The sequence below is a fragment of the Centruroides sculpturatus genome, unplaced genomic scaffold (assembly GCF_000671375.1).
Source record: "Centruroides sculpturatus isolate CEXI.00-Female unplaced genomic scaffold, Cexi_2.0 scaffold2136, whole genome shotgun sequence".
NCBI classification, from domain to species: Eukaryota; Metazoa; Arthropoda; class Arachnida; order Scorpiones; family Buthidae; genus Centruroides; species Centruroides sculpturatus.
The window spans coordinates 54,986-70,212 of record NW_019386239.1 but is presented as its reverse complement, the minus strand read 5'-3'; the positions used below and the strand labels follow the sequence as shown (position 1 = coordinate 70,212).

At 33.9% G+C, this 15,227-nt stretch overlaps 1 protein-coding gene across 1 annotated transcript; it reads left to right on the top strand.

Annotated features, from left to right (window-relative positions):
* The first annotated feature begins 4,018 nt into the window (after window positions 1-4,018).
* LOC111614224 (ileal sodium/bile acid cotransporter-like) lies at window positions 4,019-13,154 on the top strand. The gene is made up of 8 exons (XM_023355607.1): window positions 4,019-4,096; window positions 4,175-4,380; window positions 4,454-4,658; window positions 4,746-5,006; window positions 5,073-5,214; window positions 6,505-6,729; window positions 12,678-12,819; window positions 12,884-13,154. The coding sequence occupies exons 1-8, from the start codon at window positions 4,019-4,021 to the stop codon at window positions 13,152-13,154; spliced, it is 1,530 nt and encodes a 509-aa protein (XP_023211375.1).
* Window positions 13,155-15,227: the final 2,073 nt, after the last annotated feature.

The following is a 15,227-nucleotide window of genomic DNA, read 5'->3' as shown; positions in this document are numbered from 1 at the left end:
GTCGTTTTCCTGGAACCAATTACCGACGTAAGGCGAGGTATACCTGTATTTACTTTCGCTTGATTGTAAAAATTAAGTATCGAGTCGCTGTTAGTGTTTATGTAAGGTTTATGTTTAAATTAGCTTATGATAACACATAGGAAAGCAAGTTGCGAAGGAAAGTTCCTTTCTTAATATTATTGGTCAAGGGAAATTGTATTCTTTGCGTGCAATTGTACATTTATTAATTGATAGATATTGAACTGTTCTGTATTCAATGCTTACAGAGAAGATCTGTTAACAAGTATTCGTTTGCTGTATGAAGGTTCGACTGTAAATAGTTTATTGGTGATACACGTGTGTACTTTTTACAGCGATAGTAAATAAAAAAAGAGCCATTTTTAGAAATTTCTTTCGAATTTTCGAAATCATAATTATTGGAAATATTGCCAGAATATACATTTCCTGATTATACGTGGTCAGCTAAGATATGTATATAAATATACAATATTAATGTTTATTAATTGTCTGTAACAACCGAAAGTTTAACTTAATTAATCAATTTTTAATTTTGTTGTAGCTGAACGATCAGTTCTGTTTTCATCTGAAGATTCGACAGAAAACAAAGCTGATATGATATGATAAATGAAATTATCTATGGTACGTTTATAAAATTTGTAAAATGTGATTTTCTTTATTAATATTTGCTTGATATATAGAATTTTTAGGTTCTTTACAGACGGAATTTCTCTTGTTTATACATCGACATACGTGTAAAAAAGAATTGATTCATCATTTTTTTCAATTATATTATAATTAGCGTATTAAAACTTTTATGCTGTTCCAAGAATATAACTTTAACATTTTTAAAGTTAATAATTGTTTATTTTTACATAATTGAAGATAAAGTTTTTGAAAATAAACTATAATTTTAACTGTTTTGTTTGTGATTTATTTTCAGAATTTAAAAGTTGAATAAGGTTTATATTTAAAGAAATTTATGATTACAAACATTGGCGTCATAGCTCATTTACATTTTTTTTCTGACAATATTGTCTTCCTTCTGTTAAATATAACATCAAAAACCCCGCCATAAAAAATCATTAGGAAATTATTCAATTTTATAGGCCAGGAATAGTGAACCTTTTTGAGTCCGTGTGCCATATTGTAAGCATTAACATTAAATTTAATAAAACTTTAATGATGTTTATGTGTGCCATATTGTAAGCATTAACATTAAATTTAATATAACTTTAATGATGTATATGCGTGCCAAGGTTTTCGATTTCGAATAACGATATTTAAATAAAGTAAAGGAATATGTATTAATTAAAATGCTAAAACATCTGATTGAAAAAAGTAGGATCGGATGATAAACCAAAAATATAATTGAAAAAGACAAAGTGAAAAATCGAAATCGTGCCAGATGATTTATCCTTTCGTGCCACTTTGGGCAGGGGTGCCGTATATTCGCCACCTTTGTTATAAGCTAATTGTATTACAAAATAATTCAATAAAATAATTTGCATTGTTTTTGTACTCTTCAACTGCTGTTTATTTAAAACTTTCATGTATTTTATAATCTTGCAATGACAAATATAAAATACATAAAAGTTTTAAATAAAGTCACAGCAAATCCGTAGCAGTCTTATACTTTACAAATACTGTAGATTTTTCATGATGATTACATGAATTATGCAATCCCAATGGAATGTCTACATCTGTGAGAAACTGTTTCATTCTATAAGACTAACAAAGAAATCTTTGGACTTTTGGTTTATATCTGTAAGGACATCAAAAGAATCTATTAGAAGGTCACATAATAGAAACATTAAAAAAATAATAGATAAAAAAGGAATACGTCCATCTTTTTTATAGGTTAATAATAGAGAGATATTCGGTTATGTTGCGTGACTTGCGGTGACTTGCGGTTAACTTGGTGACGAAGTCACTCTGGTTGTTTGCCAAAAGTTACGAAATACATTGTATTAATGCTTTCAACAATTCGTATAAGGGCGAAATTCAACGGATTTGCCAGAAAGGATTAAATTTTCCAATCACATCAAAAATATCCTTGACCAATTGTGCCATACTCGCTCGTGTTCTAGGAAAATAAGATTATGGCTATAATGTCATTTCTACAATTTGTTAAATGTTGTCAGAATCAACTATACGACATTTATGAAAGGTTCAAATAATCCAGAAAAAAAAAACAGATTTCTGGTAAACTTTCCTTGTTTTATGCAAGTGAACTTGGATCAATTCGCCCATATGGTCCGTAAATCGCGTATTTTTACAACGCCAAACTAAACGAAATCTTCTTTGGCATTTGGAAACTCGGCCGAAATTATGCTGTCAGTTTGAGTTGATTGAATTTTTTCTTTAAGAATGAAAGGAGAGATGTACCTGGTAATTATAGAAGTACTTGGTTATCATCTTGTGTTTTGTACTATTTTGTATGGAAGATTGACTCGATGGATAGAAGTTAAAAATATATTGCATGAAAATCAGATAGGATTCCGGACTAGTTATTCTACATTGGATAACATTTTTATTTAATACACGGTTATTCAAAAAATTTTTTAACGAAAAGTAGGAAGGCGTATGCATTTTTTGTTGATTTATCTACTGCGTTTGAAAGGGTTTGTAGAAATTTGTTGTGGTGAAAGATGTTGTGTTATGGTTTCAGTTATAAGTTCGTATCTTTACTCGTTGCTTTGTATGAAAACTCCTCGTTTATGGTAAGAGATGGAAGTGTCTGTTCGTCGTTAATGTTCTCTAAGATTGGTGTTAAATAGGGCTGTATTTTGAGCCCAATTTTCTTGAACGATCGGTAACCAAATAAACAAAACTCAATCAGATCAGCGCCCGCGTGATCGAACTATTGTATTGCCCATCTGTCGTGAGTAGTAGTTTCACATTCAATTAGTCATAACTCGTTCAATAGAGAGGTTGCGGCAGAAGTTTTATCCATAAAACGTGAACTTCGAACGTCTAGTGCCGCCATCTTGAAAGCCTAGAAGTTTGGCAATGACGTTTGAAATTATGCTCGACGTTGCAAACGCCATTGTCCAACTTTAGGCTTGCAGAAAGGCGGCGCTGAACGTCCTACATACACGTTGAAAACGTCGGCCGTAACCTCGCTATTATGAAAGATATTTCCAAGATATTTCATATATCTTGGTCTCTATTTATACACTTTGAATATAAAGTAAGCTACGTAGCAAAATCTCTTATCTTATTGCTAATTATAATTTATACTTAAAAGTGATGAAGCTTTATTTAGTAACAAAGTTGTAGCTGTGTCACTAAATATAATTAAATGTATTTTTAAATCTTTCCAAATTGATGTGCTGCACCATTCTGTATATTTGTATATTTTAACTCTTTCCATCCTACTAACAGGGCCATTTTCGTACCTATTATGAATTCGTTCGGATCCACAACGGGAACAATCGGGTGGTGAGTGACGGATGTCCGGGATAAGTCACTGGTCAGAAAAATCCCCCAGAAATTTTTCACTATTTGGATTTGATGCCGGCTCATCCCCTAACAAGCAATATTACATTTGTGTCCCCATCAATTTTGATTCATATTGGCACAAAGACAGTGTTTAATACGATAATACAATTATCCAAACCGTTTCATTCTGTGAACCATAATAAGGTTTGAGCATTTTCTATAACGAAACTTTAAAATAGAACTTTTCAAGTGGTCAACTTTCGGAACTTTGCAAATTATATTTCTTACAGGAAAAAGTGTTTTCTTCAATGTGTATAAATAAATTTGATCAATTAAGTTGGAATTCTTTCTTCTTCAACTTACATTTTCATTAATTTATCTTTACAGAAATTGTTTGATAACACAAATTACACGACACGTTCCTAATATTGAAAAGTTGACGTAAGTCGAGCAAAAATTATTGCATTTTATACTTTCATATACTATAAGAAAAATGGAAAACAATACTTTTTATTTTCTTGGAAACGATACTACGCCAAACAACACAACGAATTATTATTTTAATAAAGATCTAAAAATGGCTCAAAATGTTCTTATAACGATTATGATAATAATGATGATGATCGCTATGGGAACTGATATTTCCTGGAATCAGGTATTACTCGTTATTATATTATTTCATTCTACTATTCGAATTGATATCTTATGTAAAATACTTTGTATACACAAATAGATTTATACAGGAATTCGAAAACCCGTTGGTCCAGCCATTGGACTGTTTTGCCAGTTTATTATAATGCCATTAATTGGATTTCTTTATAATATTATATTTCAATTCGAATCGAGTTTAGCGGCTGGTTTGCTTATTATATCCTGTTGTCCCGGAGGTGCAGTTTCTAATCTATTTACATATTATTTGGATGGTGATGTTTCCCTGAGGTATGTAGAAATCGTTTACTATATTTAGACGTAAAGATTCCTCTTCAGAAAATTAATATTTATCTCTTTACAGTGTGACGATGACCACAATATCAATCGTGGTTTCTCTCGGTATGATGCCTTTCAATACTTGGATATACGCAAATAATACAGAAGCTAAGAACTTAATAATACCTTATGGCAATATTGCATTATCGCTATTAATTATTGTTTCTCCAGTAACTATCGGCATGCTTATAAAATGGAAATTTCCAAAGATATCTTCTCATTTCACTAAGGTAGGGGTCATTGATTTTCGCTTTGATATGCATTATCTGGTTGTGCCAATACGCAATGTACTGATATCTTGATATTTTCATTAACAGTGGGGAAGTGGAATCAGTATGATTTTACTTATAATTATAATTACAATACAAATAGTCTCCTTCGGACATATATTTGATATCGTATTATGGAAAGTGATTGTAACTGCTGGAGTTTTTCCTATAACAGGATTTTTAATTGGATACTCAATAGCGATTATAAGCAGAATGTCCAAGTCAGCTTGCATGGCAATAGCTGTTGAGAGCGGAATTCAAAATGTGTCTGTTGCATACAGCATCATTGTTTTATCGTTCGATACCACCGTACGTTTGTTTTTGATTGTATGAATATAAATTTTCCACTAAAACTAAAAAGTTTTGTAATTTCAGAAAAATGACTCCATTCTTCTGTTTCCATTGTTCTATGGAATATCACAAATGGTAAATTATTTTTTTCTATATATAATTTATCGTGTTATAAGAAAAACTTTCCATAAAATGGAAGAAGAGTGCATCGAAGAGAAAGATAAAGGTGATTATTATTATTATTTAAATTTATTTTTGTATACAGGCATACCTCGACTTACGTCGTTTCGAGTTACGTCGTTCCCGATTATACGTCGCTTGTTAAAAAAGTATATGAAAAAATAAAAATCAAGTTTAAGTCATTTTATTCGACTTTACTTATGTCCTATCCTGGAATTTTTTCTGTTCTGATTTTAAGATTCGAGATCACAGCACGCACGATTCTAATCGGCGTCATTTTGTGTTTTTATGTAAATTAAAATACAAGTTACTCTTTAATATTTTATGAATTTTAAATAGTGCTAAATTTTAGTTTTTGAAAAAGTTTTATTATTAAACGAACAATTATTTATTTTGACATGGTAACAATATCAGGCTGCAATTTTTATCATATTTTTAAAATTTATTATAATATATGCTCTCTGCCTCAAATTAATGGTGTCTTGTAGTTCTACAACACACTTTTCTGTAAAGTATAGAGTTATGTCGGTCATCTATCTAACTGCTTCTGAGAGAACAGTTTAAAATAATGCGATTTTCGGTTTGCATCAGAAGAAATTCTTATACAGTTATTTAATCCGGGCCTCCTTCCGCTAATGTTTCCGTATCTGGCCTGATATTCATCTGTTCATCTGTTCTCGAAATTAAGGACAGGCAAGACAATGTATGACTGTGGAAACTCTTAAGTATACAAGTTTATAAAATTACAGTTGAATTATTACGTAAATGCGCTCGAAATTATCTATTGTACAGTAAGTTTCAGACTACAAACCTACCGTACAAACTACTCAACTTAATAAAAAACTCACGGGGATCCGAAAATATTGAAAATGTTGGTGAATCATGTCAAATGATAAACTAAACGAAATTTTCAAAATTAAAGTCTATAAAATATTTTTAAAGCGGAAGAATTAGGTGCAGAAACTAAATAATAATCGCTATAATACTGCTAAAGCAACTACTCGAACAAAGGATATCAGTTAGCTTTCAGCTATCATTTCAATTTTTTTCAGATGACCTTCACGAAAAGAGAAGAATTAATCAATTGTCATTTCCATTATAATTAATTCTTGAATCGTCATATTTTACAGAATTTCTCACTTCATTGCGTCGATTAATGTATTTTGGAAAATTTCTAAATAATTACCACATTTTCCTCAAAACAACTTTAAATCTTTACAGAATAGTAATTGAATACAGTCGTCTATTACTAAACAGTCGATTTATTTGATAAAAATGATAGGTTTTAAGGCTTTTATGTTTATTTTTATTATAACTTTAATCAAAATTTTTGTAGTATCGAGCAGTGAAAACGATGATAATGAAACGACGTATGAGGTTTATAAAAATTTACTACTTACCACAGAAGTTAACTGGAAAAAGTCGTTAAAATCGATTAATAAATTAATTCTTCCGTACATGTTGAGAATGACAGAAGAAGTGAAGATATCAAAATCTTGTCAGATTTCAGGAATTCGATTTTTGAAAGATTTAATACAATTGAAACCCTGGGCTGTAATGAGTAAGTAGTTTTGAATATACATTATTGTACATTAAGCATAGATTTTCATTCGAAACAAATTCATTCACTTAAGAAAATATGTGTCTATTGCTTGTTTTTTGCGAATGGTTCGTTTTTCGCTCCCATTTTTTGTTAGGGACAATACTTTTTTTTATTTTTATTGCGTAAATTTTTTTCATGCGCAATTATTTTGATCAGCGATTGCAGACATTATCACTTTGACCCCACTGTATCACGAGAACCAAGTCATAGATCAAATTTTTTTATTACACGTTTTAGAATTTTTTCGCAACTAACAGAACATGGCAAAATTTTATCGAAATAGAGCGATGAACGAAATACTTTGTGACTCATGAAGCCAAGCTAACCCTACCTGAAATATGCGATAAAATGTTTAAATTTATTAAAAGTACTACATAGAAAGTATTAGCCCAGTTATTTGAATGAAAAATATTAATATTTTCTTAGCACAATGTTGCCGTTGAGAACAGATCACCCAGGAACACCTTTAGAAGAAAATGGTTGTTTTATTAATTTACAAAAAATTAGATTATATCTTTACTATTTTTGAATACATAAATTCAAAAATAATTTGAATTTATGTATTCAAATTACATAAATTCAAATTAAAACCATTCGAATATTTTTATTTATTGATCTGGCAAAGTTTTTTTGCGTCTTTTGTAAAAATTAAGATTAATATAAAAATAAAAAATATGACATTGATTAATGATGATAATAATAATAATAATAATATTCTTAATAATTAAAAAATAAAGTTCTTAAAATAAATTGTTCATTCGAATTTATTAAATTCTTACATTTTTAAATTTGATCACCTAAAGTCTTTTATAAATAACAGTGCATATTAATTAACTAATTAATAATTATATATTTTGAACCTAAGACTTTTAGGGTTTATAAAAAAATTTTTTGGNAATTTTTTTAATTAATAGATTTTATTATATATAAGTTTAATTAATTAGGGGAGTCGGAAATCGCAATAAAAATTATAATTTTTTAAAAATATTTAAAAATATAGGTTTAGTTTCTAGTCACCCTACTTTAAACCCTTCTCCTCCCGAGACGTCTATGAGAATGTCCCGGAAATACGACACCAGCTGTTTTCGAGGTCATCCAGATGTGTAAACAATGACTCATCGGTGTTAAATTTCACAGTAAGGCGAGACAAAGGCGAAACTAAATGATGAAGGTTTTTAACCAAAATTAACGCATTTCTTTCGTTTTTTTCAGTTTTAAGTATTTTTTATGCTTAATTAAAAATTTTTTTAAAAAAGTGGACAAGAAAGGGTTAAAATAAATTGTTCATTCGAATTCATTAAATTTTTATATTTTTAAATTTGCTCGCATAAAGTCTTTTATAAATAATAGTACATATTAATTAACTATATTTTGAACCTAAGGTTTTTAGGGTTTCATAAGAAAAATTTTTTTGATTAAAATCTTTGTATAAAGCCATACCAAAATATTATGTAAGATAGAGAAGGGAAGGGGAAGGGGAAAAGAAGGGGAGGGAAATCAAAGAAAATATTACGGTTTCTTACACAAGGGTGGGTGGGGGTCTAGAATGGCCGAAATCGCCCTTACGTAATTTATGGACGGCCCCTAATTGCTAAAAACCAGCTGGCTCATTTCTTTCAAAATTTTGTGACCATTTATCGATTTTCGGTGTTCCCTGCTGTAACTTTTACACGACGGTCTCGATTTAAATCTTAACGGTTTTTTAACGTTTTTATTTTCATTGCCGCATTTATCTTGCGTTCGATTTTTCCTTCTTTCTTTTTTTGTATAGGTAAGCTAGTTTTGCACCTAAGAGTGCATTTGTTAAGTTCTCATTTGTGTTACCGTGTTTTCGCTGCAAGACAACAGTCTTGATCAGAATCAAGGTAGCTTGCGTTGCTTAGTACTTTTGTGGGTGATTGATGACAATGTGCACTTCATCGAGCTTTCTTGACAAGGCGTTCAAGCTCCTAGATGAGCTTAAGGGTTACCTTGCTAGAAATAGCAATAGGAAGTTGGGCTCAGGAGTTCATTCTCGGTTTATAACTGTCCAGTTCCAGCGCTTAATTGATCTAGCGAGTTTTACAGTGTCAACTTGTTCTGTTTCTGATTTTATTGACACTCGGTTAGATTCGCTTATCACCAAGAATGATCTCGTTGGCGCGTTTGCTGCACATGCAGAGAGAACTGAGGCAGTTTTCCATGAGGTCACAGAAGCCGTTCGTGGATTGCAGCAGGTTGTTCCAGTGTCGGGGTCGGCGGTTGGTGACCTCACTGGTGCATTTGCTGTGCATGCAAAGAGAACGGACGTGGTTATGACTTAGGTGTTGGAGACCGTTCGTGGAGTGCAGCAACTTGTGCCAACTTTAGGGCTGGTGGTGTCCAGGACACCAGGGTTACTGCACCCGGGCTTTATAGTGACGGTACACCAGTACCGTTACTATAAAGCCCGGGTGCAGTAACCCTGAGTCTAACGACTCTGAGCTTACGAGAAAAGTTCTAACTTCTAGAATCAATCCGCATAGCTTAAAAATAGGTGTTCAGAGATTATGCCGTATTCAAAAAGGAGAAATTGCTGTTGATTTGGGGTGTAGAGCAGATGTCAGAATTTTATGTAATACTGTTTCTGAGGTATCCGGTATACCTTTGGTTATCCTGAAAAAAGGCACCCACTGATCAAGATTATCTTGGTACCTAAATGTACTGAGAGGGACCAGCTCTTAGATGCCATTTATGAGCAGAACAGCCGAGTTGCCGTTTTATATTCCAAAAAATCATTTCTGGAGAAGATGAGGGTACGTTTTCCAATTCGACAGCATAGTACCACTCTCGTTTTTTGGGTTGAAAAGGTCTCACCAGAACTCAGGTGTTTCCTCCTTAAAGTGGAGAAGATAAACTTGCAGTGGACTATGTGTAGTGTCATAGACTTCCTCCCATCGAATCAATTTTTCAAATGCATGAAATTTAGGCATTTCGCAAAAAATTGTGATGCAGAAAATCGTACATGCAGTCAGTGTAGAGGCAATCATGCCTCCAAAGATTGCGATAACAAAACAGAAACTCCAAAATGTATGAACTGCAGTAAAGAGAATAATAAGGTAATAGATCACAATGCGCTCAATAGAGACTGTCCTGCCTTTACTCGATCAAGAACACAGCTCCCTGCCAGAATAGACTATGGCATCTAATAGAAATACTAACATTTGCCATAAGAACTCTCAACTACGTATTGTACAGGTTAATCTAAAACGAGCGATCTCTGCCAGCACTCAGCTCAGACAGGAGATTAACAACTATGATATCGTTTTAGTGCAGGAGCCTTATTGTCGTAAGAATAGGGTATCTTGTTTTAGCAACAAAGACATTAACATTCAGAGCCAGGATGAACGACCGTGGGTCGCAGTCATTGTTACTAACCCTATCTTGGCCATTATCTCTTATCCAAAATTTTGTTCATCTATCTGCAGTTGTATCGAGGTCTGCCTTCCTGATTTACACATTATCATCTTCAACGTCTGTTGCTCGAGTAGATCAGATATCTATGAAACCATCCAGAACTTGGAGTTGGCTGTGACTCATTTCACTAACCGTAGTTTTTTAATTTCGGATGATTTTAATGCGCATTCGCCTAATTGGGGGGCGAGTATAGAGGACAGGGGCCATGGAGAACTTTATTGCTGCACATGGCCTTCTGGTGGTTAATGACACAGACTCTCCACCAACCTTTTCGTCATATAATGGTCATTCCTGGATTCATTTATCTGTTCCAAAGGCCTCTGCAAAGGATTGGCAGGTAGGCATTTTTGACTGCCATTCTGTCCACGAGTGTATAACGTATAGCCTAGGCTGCAATAATGTGCAGGATGCAGTAGCTTCGAACAACAACAATGCTTTCAATACCAAGGCAGTTGATTGGTGCAAATTTCAGGCCACTATTCAGGGGATCGGCATGTTTTCTACTAGGATTGTATTACATACTGAGGCTAACGACTATATTGAGTAAGGTATTCTCCAAATCTCTTCTACATGCATGAAATCCATTTCCAGGAGGAAGAACAAAAACGGGTAACTCCATGGTGAAATTCGAATTTATCTGTTATGTGCCAGAACAACAATAGACTACGAAGGGTATTTCAGAGATGCCATGATGAAAGGAGTGAGAAACTGCGCATGCAGTACCTCTTACCAGAGAAGGTATAAGGAGGCCATTAAGAAGGCGAAACTATATTCTTAAAAGTCATTTTGCACAAGTGAGGGAAAAGACCCATTGGGGTTTATATATAAGCTCTGTGTAAACAAACTCAAAACTCGTAGTTTTTTTAGTAGCGGTATTGTCAATCCAGCCAGTCTTGAGGCCACAGTTTCTTGTTTTTTTTTTTTTTTATTATTTCTGCCGTTCTGACTCCCTCGCGGAGGACACTTCCGAGCACTCTGCAATTAGAGGATGCAGGAATGACGGTGAGCTCTCGGAAGATGACCCATTTTTTACCTTTTCTGAGGTCAATGACTCTATAAACCGTCTGCCATGGAACAAAGCCACGGATCTAGATGGGATAAACAAAGACATTATTGTAATAATAATGAAAACCCACCCAGATCTATCAATACTTCTCAACATTCTCAACTTTTGTATCTTGTTTGGTATCTTTCCCCAGTTATGGAAGAGGGTTCTTTTTGTTTAAATTCCGAAAAATCGGGGCAAATTTCTCGACATTCAAAACATGCGAAATATCTTCTTGCTGTCAATCTTGGGGAAAATCTTAGATAGGCTCCTTTTAAATCGCATTTATTGATTTTGGGTGTCCAGAAAACTGTTTCGTGAAGCCAAATACGGTTTCCGGTACCAGCGTGGAGCATTTGACGCATTGATGGACTTAGTTGGGCAAATCAAACATCTGCTACAAAGCTACAAGTTTGTCTTCAGCCTCAGCCTAGATCTGAGGAATGCAATCAATTTAACCTGGTGGCCGCAAATTTTACACAAATTAGGTGAGTGCAATTGTCCAGCTAACTTACTCCACCTTGCTGCTAATTACTTTGAGGATAGAGAAGCAATTATCTCTCTGGGGCATCTTCAATTTACACGTAAGTTTCAACGCGGCTGTCTTCAGAGGTCTATTTGTGGGCTGTTCAGGGGTCTGTTCTGGGATATTCTATCTTTTTTCGTACCGACTTCGACTACCAATGTTATGTCTACGCATACGCAGACAATGCCTTTGTGGTTTTCCCTGCCCCATCAAGAAACTACATAGAAAGGGTGTTCACTGACATTTTTAATGAAGTGTATAACTGGGGTGTGAGAAATAAACTCAGTTTCAACATGACAAAGACTAAGGGAATCGTTTTCTCCTCTCCAAGCACCCCTGACCTTTACAGACGAGCTCCTTGTATCAGGTTTCGTAATGAGTCAATAAAAGCTGTAAGTCATCTTATTTTCCTTGGGGTTGTGATTGATCATAAACTCTTCAGGAAACTGCAAATAAAACACATTACTAGTTGATGTAACTTGATCTTTAATGGTCTTTTAAGGGTTGGCAGATGCAGATGGAGCCTCGGTTTTCAGGCAACTATTGCCATGTATGATTGCCTGTTTTACCAACTATCTCATATGCATCTGCTGTTTGGAGCGCTGCTACCTCTCAATCTCATAATCATTAATGTATGAAATCTGCACAGCCGATTGCCTTATTACGACTTACTAGGTGCTTTACACTGTTTCAAATGCAGCCCTCACTGTAGTTGTTGGAAAGCTCCCATCCTCCAATTTTTCCAATTTAATAGCAAACGTTTCTGTATCTCTAGGGGCAGGTATGTTGATATTAATGGAACCATCTTTAATGGCACCATGTTTGAATTAGACAGGCCTGTATCTACAGTCCTACATCCTGCCTTAAGGAAGGGACTCTCTCTTCGTATTACCTCTACAGAGATTGAAGCTTTTACAGATGGATCCAAGTCAACGGACGGCATGGTAAATGCCTTTGTGATCTTTCAGGCTGGTGAAGAGGTTTACAATGCTTCCTTTACTCTAACCCGGAATGCTCTGTCTTCCAAGTTGAGATCTTCTCTGTATTGATGGCAATTAACTGGTGTAACTCTAACGTTGTGAATAAACCGATAAACATGTTTACAGACAGTGCTGGACTGTTGCTGCTTTGGAAAATAAGAATAATACTCACTCTGTTGAAAATGACATCTTCACTGCAGCTTCTACGTCTTTTAACAAGTATGCCATCAATTGGATTAAAAAACACAGCGGCATTCCGGGTAATGAACAGGCTGACTTTCTGGCGCGAAACATAACGCATAAACCTAATACTCCTCCTGCCTACAATATCATTCCTAAGTCAAGACTTAAATACCTTATCTGGGACAATGCTTTGGAAACCTGGCAACTGGTTTAGGACGAGATCCCACAAGAAAAAGTAAAGACGTAGTTTTTAATTTTTAAAGAATATTTTATCATCCAGCGAAAATTTAAAAGTAAAAAATGTAATAAGAATTCGCCGCCAGAGGGAGGAAAGACGATAATCTACGTTAAACAGCACAAATTTCCAGTAGCTATAAAGAAACTCCCGAACAGAGAAGGACGAAAAAAGCAAGACATCGTAAGATCATCAAATCCAATTTAAAAAAATTATTACTTCTTAGTTGGTTGTTTCTATGTTTTAAAAAACTTTTTCCAGGACGGCCACGTAGCCTAAAAAGGAAGGTCGGGTCATCTGAAGTTTTTATTCAGGAACATTTAAAAGAAATATGATGATCACCCAAAAATTTTTTGGAAACGACTACGTCTTTATTTTTTAAAGAAAATTTTATCATCCAGCGAAAATTTAAAAGTAAGACGTTTTATCCCAAAGGTCAAGGAACGCGTTCACAGCAAATGGATTCAACCCACACGTGGTTTAGCTCAATTTTTGACAGAACACGGGCGCTTTCGTGTTTACCTGGAAAGGTTTCACCACTCCAATGCTGACAGCTGTGTGGAGTGTGGGATGGTGTAATGCACTATTTATACAACTGTCTTATGCTGGAAGACATCAGGTATCAGTGCATGCAGCATGCCAATATGAACAATACAGACTGGCCAGTAAAGCCTGATTTTTTCTTACAAAACAGCAAAAATTTTAACTTGTTAAAGCAATTTGTTTCACTCTACACTGTTAGATGTGGGATCTGTTGATCTGATCTCTTGTGATATGATTCACTCTAGTCTTGATGCCAATGTATATAGACGCCTTGCTCTGCTATAACATCATGTAAACTTTGATGTACAGCAATTTTTCTTTCGTTATGGTGTACTTTTATTGTTTTATTTTTAATCTTTTATAATATTTAATTTTTATTCTTATTTTCATTTAATTTATTTTATTTTAATTATATTGTTGTATCCCTTCTATGACTAACAGCATGTATCTACTATGTATTTTTATGTATTTCTGCCTAGCTATGCTCAGCGATGCCAGACAATAAAGATGATTTTGACTGACTGACTGATTATCTTTTACGTTCATGTCTGTTATATTCCAGCGGGATAATCAGTCGAAAAGTGACTCCGTCTACATGATTTTTACATTTTTACACTAAAAAGACCAAAATATTTCTTTCTAGTGTAAAAAATATCTCTGCCGATTTTCTGAAATGTTCGACAAAAGAGAGAAGAGTTATTAAGCTTCAAAGTGAAAAAAAAGTCGTGCATCCCAAACACACAAATATCGTACATAGAGATAAACCAGTAACTTTTTTATGTTTATGGATGTTACAAGAGAACATCCATAAACTTAAAATCCATCAGCTCCTTATACGATGAAGTGGGCGTTATAAAATAATTAAATATCCCTAGCAAGAAAAATAAACAAAGTTAATTGCGTGTTTTTTCCTTGACAGAAATATGTTGTGACAATATTAAGCGCAGAATTTTATAAAAGCAAAGTAGATATACTAAAAATTTTACATTCATAACATTTATGTATAAGTTTGACCAGAAAGTTTTGAATATAATTACTTTTATTATACAATTTATTCATAATATAAGCCATTGTTCGTTTGGGTGTGTTTCTTTGTGATTTCTCTGTAACTCTGGTATTTTTGTCCAGTTCAAGTGAATCTATACTATTCCGGCTATTATATATAACAGAGAAAAATTATGGCATTCGGTCAAAAAAATAACCTCCAAAATATTTACATTTTTGGAGTCTGGACCTTAAAACGTGGAGAAATGCAAACATTCAGATTTTTCCTGTTTTAACGTAAGTTGGTGTGTGAGGAGCGTGATTTTTTTCAGCCTACACTATCTGGCCAAAAGTATCCGGACACCCCTAAAGAAGTAGATCTGGCAGGTGATGGTCGTTGATGCGTAACTGAAACGTATGAAAGTGTTGGTAGTGTTTTGTCAGGTCATATTTATGCATTTGTGATACAATGAGTAAGTCAAAAGAGCTTAGTGAGTTTGATCGTGGCATTATAGTGGGATGCCA

Bases quoted from the DNA above. Each gene is read 5' to 3' on its own strand.
- LOC111614224 (XM_023355607.1), top strand. From the start codon at position 4,019: ATGGCTCAAAATGTTCTTATAACGATTATGATAATAATGATGATGATC. The intron at 4,659-4,745 runs GTAGGGGTCATT...TTTCATTAACAG, and splicing joins TATCTTCTCATTTCACTAAG to TGGGGAAGTGGAATCAGTAT. The intron at 5,007-5,072 runs GTACGTTTGTTT...TTGTAATTTCAG, and splicing joins TTTTATCGTTCGATACCACC to AAAAATGACTCCATTCTTCT.